The 20237-nt window shown below is 41.8% G+C and overlaps 1 protein-coding gene across 3 annotated transcripts in view; it reads right to left on the bottom strand.

Moving 5' to 3' along the window:
- Positions 1–20237, bottom strand: part of ATP8A2 (ATPase phospholipid transporting 8A2) — a 476575-nt gene that overhangs the window by 139573 nt on the left and 316765 nt on the right. For all 3 annotated transcript variants that reach the window (XM_069969843.1, XM_069969844.1, XM_069969845.1), the window contains 2 exons: positions 8415–8489; positions 1380–1502 (listed from right to left, as the gene is read on the bottom strand). In XM_069969843.1, coding sequence (XP_069825944.1) covers positions 1380–1502; positions 8415–8489 — 198 coding nt within the window. The remainder of the gene's footprint in view (positions 1–1379; positions 1503–8414; positions 8490–20237) is intronic.

A 20237-nucleotide genomic window follows, 5' to 3' on the forward strand; every position in this document is an offset into this window, starting at 1 on the left:
ATTGATTCTATTAAAAATTTTATATAGGGTATATTTGACTCCTTGGAGACTGGCTATGATACATCATAGAGAGGACTCGGCCTGCCCAAAATGTCAGCAGGAGCAGGCCGACTTCTATCATTTGATCTGGGAATGCCCATCTGTCCAGACTTTCTGGAGGGAGGTTATAGGATTTATGGTTAATTCCTTAGGGTTGGAATTAATAGATGAAGTATTCCCTATATTGATGGGGGCCCATCCCAATGATTCAGCAGATGGAAAGGTTATAAATAAGATGACAGCTCTTGCGAAGGTCCTCATCTCCCGGTACTGGATGGGGACGGGGGCACCCTCCTTTCACGAATGGAAAGTGCTAGTAGAGAGAGTATATAAGTATGAAAAGTCTATGGCTAGAAGGCAGTCCAGTAGAAGAATAATGCGATTCAGTAGGACTTGGGAGAAATGGGAGAATAGGGGGGTTGACTGAATGATTATCGGCAATTGTGGTTCCTGGGTAGTGGTGCTGTGCTTTTTTTTTTTTTTTTTTCTTTCCATGTTTTTTTCTTCCGTTTCATTCTATTCCTTCGCTGGGGGGGTGGGGGGGGGGGGGAAGGGTTGGGAGGGTGGGTGGGGATGATGGGTGGGGTAGGGGTAGTATAATGTATAATGTAATTTGTATATTGGTATATTCCCTTAATTGGGTTGTGTTTATTTTTGTATATTTCTGCTTTTCATAAAATAAAAAGATTTAAATAAAAAAAAAAAAAAAAAAAAGAAATAAAGACCTTTAGAAGGGTGAGTGCCATGTCTTTTCTCTTTTATGGACAGTGATACAGTGTCACTGTTGTTTGTAAAAACTTTTGACATGTCAAAGAGACATGTCAAAAGTTTTGATTGTTCCGGAGCACTAATTTTTGGGAGAATGGGCTTCAGCGTGGTCTGCTCCCACTCTGTTAGAAAAAGTTGGGCTCATAATGTAAATCTATAAAGCCTGACTCTTTTTCTTGCTTGTTCTCCTGGTGAGTATGAGTCTGAACACTCAGACCTTAACCGATCAAAAGTTTTGACATATCTCAATTTCATGTCAAAAGTTTTTACAAAAGACAGGTACAAACGACTAGGTGCCAAACTAGTATATGGAGTTTCATAGGTCCTGCATTGCTTCACTGGGAAAAGAAATAATCAAGGTAGCCCTTCTCCAGGAGGAAAAGAGCTTCTCTCCACAAGGACAATCTTTGTCCCCTCCATTACATAATCAAAGATGCATATTTTTGGACTACAAAAAAAAAAAATTCTGTGAAATTTTCCTTTTTCTATACTCTAAATATTTTAACGTTACCTGCAACAGTATAGTTAGTACAGGTTCAGCACTCACAGTTTGCTATGTCTGCCGCACTTACCCTCGTGTTAAATCCATCTGCATTCTGTGTAATTTTGTAGAGCTGGGGAAATCTTAACATGCTGTCTTGGCTGCAGGATCGTTCAAAGATTCCCAGTGTGAAAGGTGGTAAGGCGGTGAAAATCTGTCAAGAGAATATTGGTGATGATTGCAGAGGTAATAACAATGTGAGAAAGGCAGCAATATGACCTGGAGAAGGATCTGACAAGTTCTATGGTCACTGGCAACGGAGGGGAAAATATTGTCTCCTTAGGACTTAGGACCACTAAGTTTAAATGGTGTGTACATTTTTGCAACCCCATTTGTATTGCTGTAAAATAAAAATAGATGAAGCAACTTCATGCTAAAATAGTTATCCAGAAAAAATATTTTAATATCTAAATGTATTCATTGTGTCAAAAAAACAAAAAACAAAACCACATATACTCACCCACTGCTGATCCCCCTCAAGCAGCTGTATTGGCACCATGGCATCTGGATATTTGTCTTCCTCTGGATCAACACAGTAGGGTTTCTGTAGGTTGAACTTCATGAGCTCTTCTCCTTTATCAACTTTATTAACTATGTTACTATGTAATGTTATATAAGTATAATTTTTTTCTTTTTCTGATACATCGACAGACATCTGCATCCAAAATGGGATACTTTTGGGCCTTTTTTTTATTTTTAAAAGCATAAAATGTAACACAGGGAAGCTGTTAGTTACCATCTGGCACTATCAATAATTCCACCCACTTCCTTTCACTTAAAAGCATCCTAATGTTCTGTGTTCAAAGCTCCTCTGCAGACCTATGTGTCTCCATGGTAACAGACTACAAAACTAATCCTGCAGTCACGGTTTATTCCCTTCTATCGATCCCATTTTCTATGTAGATGAGAAATAAATAGATGGGAAAAATAAAGTAACACCCATGAGCAAAATGTGACAAATAGATCTGATTAGTTGCTGCATCAAATAAATTGATTATGGTTTTTTTTTTTAAACAAAGTTAATTTTAATTTTAGATTCTCTAGAGTAATACACAAATAGTTGCAAAAGTGTACAGTCCCTGTAGGAAGCTTGAAGAGACTAATGTACAATGCTGTATTATACATTGAGAGACAAGGAGTCCAATGACCCTTCCTCTTCTACATCGAGAGACTCGAGGGGAGCTGACTCATCGTGATTGTTGGTTTGTACAAAAATCCTATTGTGGAGAATACATTGTTTGATATTGGTAAATTCTTTTTTTTTTTTTTTTTTGTGGTATAAATTCCAGGCCCGTAGCTGCCACACATAATTCTGCAGACATTTTCCACTTCTTCTTCTATTTTTTCCACTGATCTAGACTCCTAATGATGCATATTTTTGAGGTCCATAGAGTATTCCATTGTTATCCAAGTAAAGACATATGTTTAAAGTATACCTGTTTTGACATGTCACAGACAGATTCCAAGAGTATTTATCAGTCGTGGTCTAAGTGTTCAGACTGCGACCGATCTGGAGAACGGGTGGCCATGCATCTCTCCTCCTGCTTTGTGTCCATGTGAGTGACATGGGCCTATAGAATTATGCGTCAGTCTCACACAGGTTTGTGAAAAGTTTTATTTTGTCGGGATTCGAGTTCAGTGAACTACGAGTATGCTCGAGTTTGTCCGAACCAGAGTGTGCGACAATTATTTGGCTGCTGAAGTTGGATAACGCCATAAGGTTGCCTGGATGCTTCTCCCAGATTGTTCTGCCGATCAGTGGGGCCCACACACCAACTGATATTGCCGATGCCCAGAGCTCTGTGCACTCTGCCCTTCCCTGGACCCTCCTCTTAGCATCAGACACTGTTGTTTCAAGAAACTTTGCAAAAGACCAATAGTACAAGTGAATATAAGAAACTTTGTAACATATCTTACCAGACAAAATGCTTCCTCCTCCTGTTATCAAGCATCTAACTCCCCCCTCCTGGTAAACTGACATCCACTCTTCAAAATCTGCTTAACAATGACTTGTGTTTACTGGTTATGACTCCTTACTGGTTATCCATGAGCTAGCTACAAGTCTATGGAGGGGGAGGAAGGAGGATGAGGATGGAAGGGGAGTGCAGAGAGAGAAACACAGCTAAAAGAAATCTCACAGTGCAAAAATCTTTTGAAAAAATGCCATAAACCAGATTAATAATGGCCAAACATAGTGCTGCTCCTTATGTACACACATAGGACAGCCTATGCTGAAAAGACACCTGACACAACATCTACCTTTTAAGTATCCAATCAGTCCCCTGATTGGATACTGAAATCAGTTCTTTTGGGGGGTTCACAACTACTGACCTTTAAGGCTATGTTCACACTAAGTATACGTTACCTTGCCGTCTATAGGTTCCCTGGCGGCACCGCAAACAACTGACATTTTTCTGTGGACGCTATTGAATAGCGGCTGCAGACAACCTGTCAGTGCACACTGTGGAGCGAGCGGCTCCGGCCGCATGCTCCATAGTGTGCAGTGAGGAATTCTGACGTGGGCGCGCACGGATGTGCCCGCATCAGAACTCAGCGGCGCTAAAGATCATCCGGTCAGTACTGCAGTCAGAAGTCTGCGATCAGATGTTGTAAACTCATAGTGCCATTATTATTCAGAGGAAATGAACCTCTGTCCTCAGTGCTGGATCTGAAGTGAAATCTGACCTTCATTTGTGGAGTATTAAGCTCATTGTGAGAGATGTAACACACAGCGGGAATCTCCTGAATCGTCTTGTTAGGAGGACAGAAGGCATGAAGGCTGCATGATGTGCCAAATGGCACTCGCATAGCAACCATAGTCCACTGCTGTAGATCCTAGGAGGAAGCACTGAGGCCAGGTATACAATGGATCAGGTTGCATGACCGGTAGTTTAGAGATCAGTTAAACATGGATACAGCTGGAACTTTGCTTAAAATTTGGTTCAGTAAGAAAGTAAGAAAGGAACAGGAGTAAGGATGAGATAACTTCAGGGTAGCCCATAACTGGCTATCTCAGCCAACCAGGAGGCAGTATAGGGGTGATGTCAGAGCATCTATAATAGCCGCTGCTATTCCCAAGCCTATACAGCCATAGATCTACATTGGTTTACACAGTTCTGCTGCTCATGCAGCTACCTCTACCATCACCCCATGCTGACAACTGACTACCACTACCACCAGTCCCTACTGCTACCACTACTGCTACCACCAAGCCTATGCAGTCACAGATCTCCCATCCTTCGCTTTACAGCTACTGTACTTCCACCATCACCCTTGTTGCTGCCACTACAAGATCTACACAACCATAGATAAACCAGTTGATCCCCACAAAAAAAGGATCATTTCTTGGCTTATCATCTATGGAAAGAAAAAAAACTGTTTCTTCTGGCTTTTTAGAATAATAATCCTTTTGCCATTCCCCAAAACTGAATAATATTTAATGGCTTGTAAAAGGCCATTGATTCTTTCCTTTCCAGCTGCAAAACTTGGGATAATTTTTAGACAATTTGGAAAAATCCAATGCTTCTTCCAATACCTCTGTGTGTGTGAAAACACCTGAAGGCATCTGCCATCAAAATGGGATACATTTGGTATCTATAAATAAAAGATCACCTAGGGCAGGGGAGCCACTAATTACCATCTGGTACCAACCATTTGACCATAGCCATACATGTTACCATAACTATAGATTTCATAGGTCTGACCAAGGCTGTTCTCACTGCTAGGCACTAGAGGGCCTCTGTCTAGGGCAGAAGCTTATGACATTTGGAGTTGATATTACATTGCAGGGTGTATATTACAGTTGGGGGTCCACATCTGGAGTCTGGATTGCCTGGGGGTCGTTTTGTGGTCTGTATTACTTTAGGGGGGGTCTGTCTATGGTCTTCATTACACTGGGGGGCTGTTTTGCATCCTTTGCTGTATACTCTTGGACTATACAGTATTGTTCTGCAGGAGGTCTAAGTTTTGCTTCACTTTCCAAGCTTATTTTAATCTTAACTCTACAACACCAACAATCATCAATTCTGTGCGTCTTATGCACAACATCCAAGTATTACCATTCAGCCATGGTTACATTTAACCAGATACTTCACAATCAGAAACAATAAAATTATCAATTCTGGAATAAATTCCTAACACATTGGGGCCACAAACCCTGAAGCCTTGAACAGATGCCTCGGGCATGAAGTCAGAGCTATTGCAGAGGTAATTAGCATTTACTGCAGTTTATACATTATTTGCCTAAATGAATATGGAAAGTGAATGTGCAGCGTTATGTTCTTTGCATATATTATGGAGCATGATGTGGAAGGAGGATTACAAGCAAAAACGCAACCTAAATTTGAAGAAGAACTTGGTCCAGTGTAACCAGCTATGATGGTTTTCTTCCCCTTGTTGTTAGTACTTCCTGCCAAATCTCTTATAAAGCAAATTGGTTCCTGATGACTGTTTCCTCTTCTAGTAAACAACTTTTTTTCTCTTGTTTTTTATGTTCAACACAAAGAAATGCTGTCTAAATGGTCTTATGTGTAAAGCCATGTGATCTAATAAGAAAATGTATTGCCCCTGCTGCTACCGTGATTCCCCGAAAATAAGATACCATCCTAAAATAAGACACCCCAACTACCCTACCCTCTAGCCTAAAGTAAGGCACCTTCTCCCCCAAAATAAAGCACCCCCTACCCTAAATTAGGGCGCCCCCCGAAAGTAAGGCTGCATGTTGCCACCCGCCCCTCCCAGGATTCACCTAATCCCCAAATGGAGCTTTACTGCCAGCGCCGCAGGCAGTTTTGTCCTGCCCCCCCCCCCCCCGTACGTCCTGCTACGCATCTCACCTCACATCCCAACGCCTCCACCTGTCGCGCAATAATGTGAGGGGCACAAAAAGACTATGGGGGAGATTTATGGTGTAAAGTGAAACTGGCTCATTTGCCCCTAGCAACCAATCAGATTCCACCTTTCATTTTCCAAAGAGTCTGTAAGGAATGAAATGTGGATTCTGATTGGTTGCTAGGGGCAACTGGGCCAGTTTCACTTTACACCATGTTTGATAAATCTCACCCTGTAACGCCTGGAGTCGTGGATCCACTGGACCGTCACTAGCGATGGCACAAACCTCACCAGGGAGCGGAGTCTAAGGGGCCGCTGGTTTTCACCAGAGCCCGCCACAAGGCGGGATGGACTTGCTGCGGCAGGCGACCCCCAGGTCGCTACCCCTGGCTTGGTTGCTAGTGATGGCAGGCGAGGCGTGGCAGGAGCAGTAGGCAGGAGATAGTGCAGGAAGAGGTCTGGAGGCGTAATCGCAGGTGGCAGACAGTACTCAGGAACAATACCGGGTAGCGAACAGGAACAAGGACTGAGGTCAGGAACAACAGGGAGCTGGGCCAAACGCTATGGGAAGCATGTAGAGGCTCCAACACAAGGGACAGGGCATGCTGGGATTTATAGGGAGTGATTCAGTGTAACTTCCAATTAGGGGCGGACTGGCCCTTTAAATCTGAAACAGCCACCTAGGAGGCGGGGACGCGCGCGCCGGCCGGCACACCAAGAGACAGGAGCGGAGGAAGGTGAGGCACCCCCAGGGGCCGAACTAGCAGCAGTGCCGGGTCCCGGTACTGGGACACCGGCAGCTGCCCGCGGGGAGGAGGAGTTGCGGCGGTGGCCCGGAGCGCGGGACGCCGTCGCAGCCGTGACACACCCTTTGTGTTCCTAGAAAAAGGTAGCCTCAACAACCTGCATAACAAATTAATTCAATCTACTCTTTGAAGAACTATTACTATCTTTTGAATAAGTCTAAGGGTGGATTCACACAACACATATTTTGCTTCAGAAATTTAATCTGAAAAGAGCGCATGGGGTTCAGTCTCCCGGTCTAGAGGCTCTCTGGTGTCTCTGTTGGGTCCTGGTGATATACTGTGGTTCTTGCCTGCTAATAGTATCGTATTTGGTTATTTAACAAGTCTTTGTATCACTGTATATTTATTTATATTATTTGGATGATATATGCACTTGCACTTTATAGGTTTTGCAGGAAGAACGTTTTGCACAGTACCAGTTATATCTAACTGACATTACTATACACCAGGGAGATGCGTTGTATATATGGGCCAGGGAGTGGGTTGTTGGTTATATTCCTAACAACCTTTGTATCATGTGGGTTGATTTTAATGGTTTTTAGGGGGGTTTCATCATGTATTGTTGCCGTATTATTTTGTATTTGTGATTCTGAATAAAACATTAATTTTAGCTAATATGTCATGGTGTGCTTACCATTGTTTCTCTATATCTTGGTGTTAGTTGGTAAATGAACTTTTTCATATAGAGGGTTAGCACCCGGACTTTGTATATTGGGCTGTGCATCCCTACGTTCTTGCTTTGCATCTCACCCAGTTTGTTATACTTGGCTGTTATATATTTAGTTTAATATCCTAATGGTATTACATAGCTGCACACAGAACACACGCCCATCAAGTTATTTATCTATTTTGAGGATTTTTATATTATATTTCAAAAACTACATATTCAACATGTCCCCCTTGGTTTTCAACAATGCAAACCCTGCTGATTGCTGTATTTGCTAAACCTGCTGATCACCTGTCCATCTTTGGAAGCCTAAATTTATGCAAACAGCAACAGTGCCACCTATCAGTGGCTTATTGTACAAAAATATTTAATTTAATAAATGGTGACTGCATCAGCTTAGGTCCCCATTTTCTGATCTTCATCTCAAGTTGAGCAGCAAGATGCTTTCCAGAGTCTTTTGAGTTAATTCTGCTATCCCCGTACTTCCACATCTATGTATATCAACAATACAGAAAAATTCCTTCTAATAAACTTTAACCATGCCAGGCCTGTAACCACGATGCATAACTTCATCTATGGAAAATGTGGTTTTCTATGAATTTACTTCACAACAACTGTTTCAAATTTCAGATGTTTTTCTCATACCGAACATTAACCTAACCTGAATGATAATGGACTGTAATACAGATCAGACACAGCAGGCGTGGGGGAGCCCGGGCCTTAACCTCTATGTGAAATCAAAAAACAAAAATGAGTCACTTACCACATTGTACAATCCGATGCACCAACGTTCAAATAAAATTTGTCCAGAAAATCCATTAACAAATGCGAACCAAAGCTGAAACATAAAACAGAGGCATGATGTTACATTCTGAGACTTTGGGGGGGAAAAGGGGAGATGGGGGGTTCAGATAATAGGGGGCCACCAGCTGGAGGCAGCTGTATAACATCACCAGATCATTACTCGTGTGTGTTTTCTGCCTTGTCAGCATTTTCTGGTATTTTTGTAGATTTTATTTTTGTGTTGGGTAACATAGTTTTGGATACAAGTGGCATTTTATGATATGGAAACAACATAAACATGAGCACTATCCTTTCTTAAAATAAGAATATTGCCCAGACAGATTTTTATGGACATATCCATAACATCCACAAAGAATATACAGATCGCCGTAATTTAATTATCACCTTGCAATTTTTTGTGAACCCTCAAAAAATTGGTATTACAGACGCACCACAGCTGTTGTTCCCACTCTCGCGGCCAGAAATAACTGAAATGTCAATTATTTCCGCTGCCATATTGAACAACGGCCATTGTTTCCCACAGACTTCGACGCAGTGCATTATTTTAAGTCAAGCGCGGTTTTAATCGCCAACAACGGCCATTCTTGTCTTTAAAAAATGACACTACGGGAACATAGCCTTGAAGAGGTTGTCTCAATAAACATCCATGCACCCTTTTAGAAAATAACAGATGTCACAAAGATGAGTGCCCAACTTAAAGGAGTTGCTCAGGACTAGAAAAACAGCTCCCTCTAAAAACAGCGTCTCCCCTCACTCCAGGTACTACAACTCAGCTCCATTCATTTCATTTTAACTGAGCCGCAATACCACACACAACCAAGTGGGGCACTGTTTCTGTACAAATTGGTCATTTTTCCCTAATCATGGATAACCCCCTTAACCGTAGGAGACTGGCACCTCATGTATTACATAGTTGTCCATTTATTTGAATGGCTACTGAGTGCGGCACTACAGAATATGTTGTAGCTATATGGAACAAACCAGAAGGGAACATCCTACAGCCGTACAAATAACACAACTCAACATTTCTAGTAGTAACCCTCTGCTTATAATTTATTATGGAGGAACCTATCATTTTATCCAACTTTCTGCCAAGGTCATGGGGGATAAATAAAGTTTGTGCGCTTGTTAGGTGAGTTGCGCAATGCGATTTGCCTTATGCTCACCGTGTGCACATATACAGAAAGGTTACATTTTAATGACTACGACACGGAGTGTGTGTAGTTTCCTGAGCATGCACAGTGCGCGGCTGCCATATGCAGAGATCGCCTTTTATCGCTAATCACACGGAGGAGCCGAGACGCTGACTCCAGCACTAAACCCCAGTGGCTTCTCAGGGTGTCGCTCACTTCCACGAGATGCGGCCTCTTTCACTACCTTGCGGAGTTCCTAAACTATAGCGTCTTATTAAGTTAGGGTCATGTGACTCTTCTTCTTTTCTATATCTTATAAAATCATTTCTCAGCAGAAGCGCTGAATTAATTCTCCGCCATTTCCATAGCAAGGTCAGTTTAGGTCTGGAATAGCTGTCCCCTCAGGATTTATTATAATGGAAAAGTCTTTCTTAACAAGTCTTTGCCCCTTAGTAAGAGAGAAAATCAATTTTTATTCACCTTGGGTTTTCTGCTCTATGGTAAAAAAAAAAAAATTGAACGGTTTGACAACGTTTGGCGGATGGAGAAACAGCAGGGCCGGTAATTAGAGGAGTCTTGGGGCCCGGGAAGCGTCGGAGTCTGCATGTTCTCCAGCAGCTGGGGTCCGTGTCATGCTTTGCATAATCAGCCTGATGCCGCTATTAAATGATCTCTTCTTGGATTACAATGCAAATGGCTGGTTGCAGGGACAGAGTTGTTCCCACCACTTTCCAGACAAGAAAAGGGAGAGTAGTCGTGATGACTTCTGTCTGGCGCGCGCACACTCTCCCAATGATTACTTGGCCGACTCAGGTTGTGCACTGGCCCAGGAATAAAGAGAGAACTACCAGAAATAAAGTATACAAGGCTGTCTGGTGGACAGGAAAATAGAACCGTGTAAAATGTGTTTAACAGATTCATTCTTTGCCAGAGTATGGAGGTGGAATATGGAAGTTAAGGTTTAAAGCAGAGATAGGGAACCTTCGGCCCTCTAGCTGTTGCAAAACTACAGTTCCCATCATGCCTGGACAGCCAAAGCTTTAGCTTTGGCTGTCCAGGCATGATGGAAATTGTAGTTTTGCAACAGCTGGAGGGCCGAAGGTTCCCCATCCCTGGTTTAAAGGGATATTTCCATCTCATGATGTAAAGCATATCACCAGGTATTGGTTTTATGATCACTAAGGGTCAAACCTCTTGGACTCCCACCTAAAAATGAAGAAGGCATAGCAATGATGTGATGCCGTATAGTGATGTACCCCTTTTTAAAAATATTTATAACTCCCTATATACTGCTGTACAGGGTGTGACACACTGCCCCATTAAATAGGTAGTTGATGACTGTAATGTACCGAATGTACCAGCAGGCACATCACTTTATGGTTTTTACATGAATAGACCGCCACAGGCACGGGGATGCCGGTGCCATGGTCCTTTTTCTAACCGTGGACCGTTTCCCGCGCATCACGTTCTGCCCACCCCTCTCTGATGCGGCTCCATTAGAATCAATAGAGTCACGTCACAGAGGGGATGGGTTTCGTCACACTATGGGCCAGTCTCCAGTGCTTTAAGCCAAGCCGGTGCCTGGGAATACCATTTATAAACCGATCTGTTACACAGACTGCAAAAATACAGTATGTTGCAGTTTGTTTAACGGATCCATTTTTAAATGGTAACTTTTAGCGCACAGAAAAGTGTGGTCAACCATGTTTTTGTGTATGTTAACAAAATTTAAAAAATTTATCAGTTTCAATTTCAATGGAATAACGGATTTGAATGGGTGCACACAATTACATGTGTTTTTGTATCAGTCATTAAACGGACAAGCTAAAAGGACTGCAAAAATGTAGTGTGAACCGAGCCTAAGGTACAGTTCACACTAAGCAAAAATGGAGGTAATTCCCGACATGCTCAGTGTCCTGCAGTAAGTGAATGGAAGGGCTCGTGCGTCTGCTCCCACTGCTCTCCGCTCAAAGAATTGACATGTCACTTCTTTAAGCGGATAGGAGAGGAAGCGGACACACGCGCCCTCCATTCACTCACTGCAGGACACTGAGCACGGCGGGATTCCATTGTTTTTGCTCAGTGTGAACTGGGCCTAAGGCTAAAATTCATAGTTGAACTCATTCATTGAACAGTTGATAATGTTTGCAATAAAAAAAAGAGTACAGTAGTAATCACTGTTTTTCAGAGGACTATGATGTGATTAATATAGGTAAAAGCTGGTTGTCTACCAAGTTTTGCTAAATGAACAGGGGCTGGGCGAGTGCCAACTACTTTTCTCTTTTCTACTGAGGTAAATTAAATGATTAAAGTGATTGTAAACCATTTTTTTTATCAGGAAAGGAATGAAGTTTCCATTTTTCATTGGTAGTGTGGGGTCTTGACAACAGAGAGCTGAACCCCTTTGTGCCCTGACTGGGACTTAAGCAGCTCTCTCTCCCTCTCTCCCAGCAGGAAGTCACAGAAGCTTCAATCCCATACAGTCAGTGTAGCTGCATGGAAAAAGTCCCTTGTCTCTGTGTGTCCGCACATCAGGTAATTCCTCCGCTAGTTATCACCTATTACGCTACACAAGCCTTGGCAGCTGTCAAACACTCCTGCACTCAGAATGGAAAATGCTATTTTGACAGACTGGGAGTGAATCCAGTTTTCAATAAAAATGTTTTTTATCTTGACAGACTGCTGAAAACTCCCTGTATCCTAATACCAGAGGGGAAATTAATCTAAAACACATATACTAACATGCCAGTGTGACATCTCAGAATAAGTGGGGTTTGTGAGCTCAGACCCACGTGATGCTAAAGATGCTAAACCAGAATCATTCCAATAGGTGTAGATTATTTCCGTGTAGAGTCAGAATGGGGGTGTAATAGAGGAAAGTTACCATAATACCAGCAGGGCACATCATCAATAATCTAATTCTAAGTGATTAACTCCTCCAAATGGGGTGATATTAAAGCGAATGTACCACCAGGTATATCACTTTGTGTTTTTTACATAGATCAGCACCAGCGTGGGGATGACGATGCTATGGCCCAGTTCCCGCACAAGACGACAGTCTATTCCCAAGCACCGGCCTGGCATGAAGCACAGGGTGACAATCTCCCCTCTGTGACACAGCGCCATTAGAATCAATGTAGCTCGTTACAGAGGGGAGAGGCGTTTCTATCCCCAGTGCTTCACACCAGGCCGGTTCTCAGGAATAGATCAGTGCTGAGCATGGGAACTGGGAGGCTATTCCAAAAAGGACCACAGCACCGAGGTGCATAGTGGTACATTCGCTTTAAACTTTCAAAATCCCAATTTATTTTTATCCTATTCTGACTTCCTAAAATAAGGGTGTAGTGTAAAAGAGGTATTCCGGTGAAAAGTTTTTCCTTTTATATCAACTTTATATCAACTTTCACATATATATATATATATATATAGATTTGTAAATTACTTCTATTTAAAAATATCAAGTTTTCCAGTACTTATCAGCTGCAGTGTGTCCTGCAGGAAGTAGTGTTCTCTTCAGTCTGACACAGTGCTCTCTGCTGCCACCTCTGTCCCAAACAGGAACTGTCTGAGCAGCAGTAAAACCCCACAGAAAACCTCTCCTGTTCTGGGCAGTTGCTGACATGGACAGAGGTAGCAGCAGAGAGCACTGTGTCAGGCTATGTGCACACTGAGCAATTCTCGAGGAATTGAAGCAGAAAGTTTTCAGGCAGAATTCAAGCTGAATTTAAGCCCCCCATTGACTTCTATAGGATTCCTCTAGCAGATCTACAGCAGAAAATTCTGCTTGGAAATTCTGCAGTGTGAACAACAAAGCAGAAAACCCATTGAACACAATGGGACTTTGCTCTGTACATATTTTACAGGAGGAATTTCAAGCTGAATTCCTCGCCTTTTCCTCAGTGTGCACATAGCCTCAGACTGAAAAGAATACACCACTTCCTGCAGTACATATGGCAGCTGACTTGGAAGACTTGAGAGTTTTACATAAAAGTAAGCTGCAAATCTGTATAACTTTCTGACACCAATTGATTTGAAAGAAAAAAAAAAATCGCCGGAGGACCCCTTTTTATAGGGTTGGTGCTGTTTTTGCAAGAAAGTATCTGTGCTTTTCTAATCCTGTATAGGCAGAAATATGTCCATGTTTCAGACCCCCTTAGATCTATAAACAAGACTGGATGCCACCATATAACGATATAATCCCACAAAGTTTTTGCTCTAATAACAAGGCTCTTGCACTAAGCCCCATCACATCTATGTGAACGTTGCCTAATTTTACCAGGATTCCCTCTACATTGGCACTACAATAGCAGGATATTACATAGAGCAAAGATCAATGTTTCAATCCTCTTTTATTCCATTGATCTATAAATTCCCGCTCTGCTTTTAATTAACCAAACATGAAGTATTAGCCCCCGTACACAGGGCAATGGCGAGCGAACACTTCATAACGTCTTAATGGAGCTAAGACCAATGCCATTGTGACCATTACTTCAAGAATGCTGGTGTTAATTTTCTGTCTAGCCAGACGGCTACAGAATTAATTCCCTTCTGTCTCCCGTCTTATCCCAACAATGGCCTGAAGAGCTTTGGTTATTCACCGTTATTACTCAGACTATAGGAAGAGAACATGATCACGAGGACCACAAGAGGCTGATTTTTTATTTTATTTTATTGTATTTTTTTGTAGATGACTAACAAATTAAATTTTGGTGAGGAACATGACCTTATTATCTAGTGATGCCTTAATCCCATCTGTACTAAATCCACACTGGAGACCACTGCAAATCTCTCTTCCCCTCAAAGTAACAGGAGGGAAAATGTAATGGAAGACGTAATCACTTCACGGTGAAAGGGTCGCGCTGAGTAAAACAGACACTATTTTGTGTTGTAGTTGTAGGGCTGCCAGTTCTTGGATAACTTTTTGTACCCTGATTTGGCTCCAAGAGATCTTTTATTTGGTAGTTTATAAATAATATACATATTAAAGTAAAAAAAAAAAAAATTCCAGAGGGAAAATACATCAGTCTTATAACTCTAATGATATATATTATTCAGCCTGGGGACCTTATATAAACTCAGTGCAGAGGAGCTATGGGGATCAATGTAAGTGTCGTACAGACTCCTTTCATTGTAACAATATACTGTATTTTGATAGCATATGTATTACAAGAACATATTACATATAGGAACTTTTTTCCAAAATCTCCTTCAGAAAAATAAGGTTTACACTCACACTTTTTTTTTTTTTAGTATAAACATTAATAAAAACGCCATAGTGTTCTTTTTTGTTAGCTGGAAGTCAATAAAAGTGTATGATTTGCCATGCACACATTTTTTTGTTTGCAGTCTTTCTCTCCTCCTTGGCGTTTTTGCGACTCTATGGCAGTTTTTGCAAAACGCAGCATGCTAAGGGTTTGGGATTTTTCTTTGGCAAACTGTGGTGTTTTTTTCCCCACAGACTGAGATGGGTGCAGTGCTGGATATTCACCTTAGATGTCTTCCTTCTTCACCAGAGCCTGGCACACTGAGCTACAAGTGTGCCAGGCTCTGGCTCTTTAAATCTGAAGACAGTGAATTAGCGGCTGCATCCGGAACATTGCTGCAGCTGCTGATTGGCTGCACAAGTGTCACCTCAGCCAATCAGTGGCTGAAGTAGTGTCCCTGCTCAGCTGTTGATGGCAAGAAGATGGGGAGAAGTCCGGAGGGCAAGTTAACTATCCAAGGGTTCATTTAACCCCCTGGAGACCAGACCCCTTGCCCCTCCCAGCTACATGACACACAGAAAACTCAGTGTTCCATGTCTGCCACCAGCAAGGAAGGGGTCACTTAATTCCCTTAATTTCTGGAGCGGGTGCTTTCGGGTTGGCATTTTGACCTGAACACGGACTTCAACAGTGAAGACCATGTTCGGGTAAAAATGCAGACCAGAAAAATGCCCAGAGTTTTTTTTTACAAAAAGGTTTCCATGCAGATTTCAATAGGGGTTCCACTTTGGAATCAGCTAAATACTTCCTATAAAGATACCTTTAGAGGACTAAAAAAATAGACTACAGACCAGCTAAAAGGGAATGCGTCATCCAAAAATGTTCAATTGAATATATATATTTTTTTGTATATATATTATTTTTTCTAATTTTAGATTTGACTTTGTATATTCTTAAAGAGACTGTCAGTAGGTTTATCTAAGGGTAGCATAAACTAGTGACAGAGAAACTGAACAGAATGCTGTATCACTTACAGCTGATTCGGAGAAGTCATCTAGAATAACATGGACAATACCCAGCCCTCTCCATTATGTCTCCATTAGTCCTGGATATTTATGAGCATTAGCACACTCTGGCAGTTAGCAGTTGCCTATCTATACTGTGTACAGGTAGCCAGCTGTCATTCAGCAACCAGGGAGCAGAGTTAGAGGCGCAGCCAAATGCCCATTCTCCTGCATATCAGGCGAATGGGTGAAGAGAATGACAAAGGTAATACATTGTTCTGTCCAGCATTTCTGTGACTAGTTTACGCTGCCCTTATTTGAGGCACCATAAACCTATTGACAAATTCCCTTTAAATAGGTATTCCATGAAAGGAGTGTTTTGTTTGTTACTAAATGGCCAGTCCTGGGCTGTTTTAACATTATAAAGTAAACTTGCCTCTCTGACTCCAATGCCACCACCGCAATCCTGATGCTCTGTCCCCTGTCTTCTTGCTGCCGCATGCTGGGGCCGGCACGATGTCAATCAGCGACTGCTGCTGACTGATTGGCTGGGTGAGCCAGCGTCGGCCCGGGGCGCTGAGGGTGTTATGCAGCAGGTGGGCTCTGGTGTTGGGCAGCTAGAAGACTTGTCACGGAGGCCAGGAGTGGTTAACCACCCCGGACACATGGGCATTGCGCTTGAAATGGGGATTAGCAGAGTCTGACACTTAGCCAAAGGTGACTTTTACTAGAGAACTTCAGTGCAATACAAATAATAATAGAGACTTAGAACGTGACAGGTGCAGGTAACTGTAGTGAAAAAAAATACTTATACTCACGTATATATATACAGTATCTAGATATCTGACTGCCTTCTGCCCAACCAGATCAAAGAGTACTAGGTTGGGTAATAAGAGCGCCAGACCTTTACAACTGGGCGTAGCAGACTTCCCAAGACTTCCCAGGATAGTTGTGCGAAACTAGAAAGATACATCGGCTTTACTGCGCTTTGTCTTACTGAGGATCAGTCTCTTGACTCCTTTGGACTATCCTAACTGGTAAGGAGATATCCCTGGCGTGGACAAGGTGGTCCCTAGAGGACAGTTACCACTCCTTTGGGTTTAGTAGGGCATCACGAAAACAGTTTCTTTTTTTGAAGAAAATCTAGGGCTTTGTCTGTATTTCCTGACTCTCCCTGTGTCTCTTCCCATCATCCACTAACAAAAGACCTCCCAGCAGGAACTAACTAGGTTCATATAGGGGTTAACAAGTCTAACATCCCATTGGTGGGGCTGTGCAGCAAAGAGGAGAAAGAAAAAGTATAGTTGGTTGAGGACCATGTAAAGCACCTTCACCTGTGATTGGTCAGAACAGTAGGCAAAAAAGTACATAGGTTAACCCTTTACCTTCAGCTGTGCTCATACAGACACTTAAGCTAGGGGAGAGAGAGACCCCAAGTGGTAAAAGTGCTAACAGCAGCTTCATCCCCTCTATGTGACACCTGACAGAGATACTTTACCTAGGTGATATAAAAACTTAGTGGACCACCTGTAGCGGGACACTACACCTGTAACGTCACGGTCCCACCCCTAGCACGGCATGGCAGAGTGTGTACTAGGCAATAAGAAAAAAATGGTGGCAAACTGGTAATGATGTACCTGCAGGTGGCAGCATGCACTTAGCGCATAGCATTGTGGGAATTTTAGGAACAGTTAAATTACTTGTTCCCACCTGTGTTTCGAAGGGGAAAGAAAAAAAAAATTACAAGGGAAAGGTAAAGACGTAATCAGCTTTTTGTAATTTAAATGTCGAAGGGAGTTACAGGATAACCAAGGCTTACATGCTTTGATGCAGTAGATGAATAAGTAACTGATCCCTATCAGGTGCTGTGACCATCGCTGTGGAATTCTACATATATCCTCCTAGGTTTCTCTGCCCATCGTTCTTCGCCATATGGAGATAGATGAAATAGAAAGATTTTAATAAGAACACGATTGGACGATTAGACGTGTAACAGTAACTGCAGCTTGTGGTGTAGACAGGAGCGGCGTAGCAGGAACAGCGTGGAACAGCTGCACGGTACGTGACTACAGATGGTGACAGTATCATTTAAATATTTTTAATGACACAAGCCATTAATTCATTCTTAGGGGAAAAGAGCTTTTTAATCCTTCCTGTATTGCTAAATTACGGGGGTCAGAATTACCCCAGCCTGGCCTTTATTACCCAGATGTATGGAAGGCTGGTAATAAATAATGATATCATTACCGCCACTATTTATCTCATTAGCTAAGACGCCCGTCGTGGCTGCACAGACAACACATGCATGGAGAACTGGCTTCCTGGGAAGCCACATGCTTTTACTATACACAATGCAAATGTAAAATATGACTATGTAAAATATTTACATAAAACACCAAATGTAGAGTGATATGTATGTCAGACTAAACTATATATAAGAACCTGCACAAAAATATGAAGACATTTTCTACTTGAGTCCCAGTACAAAAATTTATACTTGGCCCAGTAATCTAACATCACTTGCATGACGTATGGCTTCATACAGATAATTCTGCCATTTGCTTTCTACCTTAGCTTTACAGCTGTATGTTCTAATTAGTTGTTTCTCCGCAATTGAGAGGTTTTAGGACTGTAAAGCTATAGGATCAAAAGGGTATTCATGTTCCACTGGGAATTCTTGAAAAAGGATATGCAAATCAGTTCTCTGACACCACTTTTTGGAGGTAGCATTCCCTTGAAAATCAGTGTTTGACTTCATCAAGGAGCCTTAGGCCTTGACTGGGGATTCATTAAAGGGTACCTGTTGCAAATTTTTTTTTTTTTAAAGAAATCAACAGAAGTTGTGATCACAGGCAGTTTTGAAATATACTTGCTTTATTTTTCCTTTAAGTTTAAATTAACGTTAAACATATGGTCAAACTGTGTTCCACGCTCCCTTCATGCTGATGTTTGGTCTTTTCCCTGTTCAAAAAAAAAAAAGAGAGACCAAATACAAGAGGTCCAGTCCTTTGCACATGCAAGGAAAGACATGCAGGTTGTATATGAACTGAGGTCAATTAACTTAGGCTAATTATATTATTAACTTTTGCTATTTATCTTGTAAATATGTAAATATGTAAAAATTCAGTCAGTATAATGTCACTGTGTAGTTATAGAGGTTTTGGTGCTCTATGACAGGAGAGCTGACCATACAATGTGAGAACCCCCAGGATTCTCTGCTACAAAAAGGACTGGGACTTCCTATATTTGGTCTATTTTTTTTTTAACAGAGGAAGGACCCAATATCAGCAAAAAGGAGCATTTAAGCACAGAAAACTTAAAAAAAAAAGTATATTACAAAAACGCTTGTGATCACAATCTTTGTTGATTTCTTTAAAAAAAAAATGCAACAGTGCCTCTTTAAACTTTTTAGATTCCCAGTCATGTGATAAGGCTTCTTAATGAGTCAACTACTGACTTGCAAGGAAAGTTCCAAAAAGTGGCATCAGAGAACTGCTTTGCGTGTCCTTCTTCCTAGAATTTCCAGTGGAACATGAATACCCCTTTGCTTCTATAGCCTTACAGTCACTGCTAAAACATCTCCATTGTGGTGAACCAACCAAGCAGAGCATAGAGTGAAAGAGCTAAGGTACAAACATGATGCTATAAGTAAACTAGACAAGTAGATATGGGAAAGTAGCTTAGTTTTTCGAACTTCAAAATGGCATGTATTTCAGGACTGGCTTTTGCTGATAACTATCTCAGGTAGTAGCTTAGTATATAACACTTGGATAAATTCCATCTAAATCTCTAAAACTAGAGATGAGCGCAACTCAAGCATGCTCGAGTCTGATCATTCAGCATTTGATTACCATTGGCTGAATAAGTTAGATGAAGCCCTATGGATGAAGCCCTATGGATATAGCCTATGGCCCATAGCATGTATCCATGTTTTCCCAGACTCCCTAGGGCTGCATCCAACTTATTTAGCCACCAGTATTCAAATGCTGAATAAGTGGACTCGAGCATGCTTGAGTTGAGCTCATCTCCATCCAAAACTTCTCGGCATAACTAGATTCCAATGTAATTTGCCAGAAACATGACTGAGATGTGATAATTCTGGAATAAGCCCCACTACAGCAGGGACAGATGTGAGTAAAGACTTTATATACAGCGCCGCAGACTATGTCAGTGCTACATAAGTAACAGATGACGTTTCCACTTTAGTCAGAAATGAGTAGGGGGATTTAGTTCACGGACCAGACATCTTTAAAACCCGACATCTGTTGGAATAAATCACTGCCAGAGACAATAGTAAACCAGAACAGGTCCCCCAAACTCCCCAGGTTTAGAATTAGTTTTACTCCTGTCCTGCAGATATCTTTGAAATAGAGAAAAATGAGCAGCATCCGGAGACATGACAGGGCGGATTTACTGCGGATGAATGTGAAGATGGTGTTAT

This window comes from Dendropsophus ebraccatus, chromosome 5 (assembly GCF_027789765.1).
Source record: "Dendropsophus ebraccatus isolate aDenEbr1 chromosome 5, aDenEbr1.pat, whole genome shotgun sequence".
Taxonomy (NCBI): domain Eukaryota; kingdom Metazoa; phylum Chordata; class Amphibia; order Anura; family Hylidae; genus Dendropsophus; species Dendropsophus ebraccatus.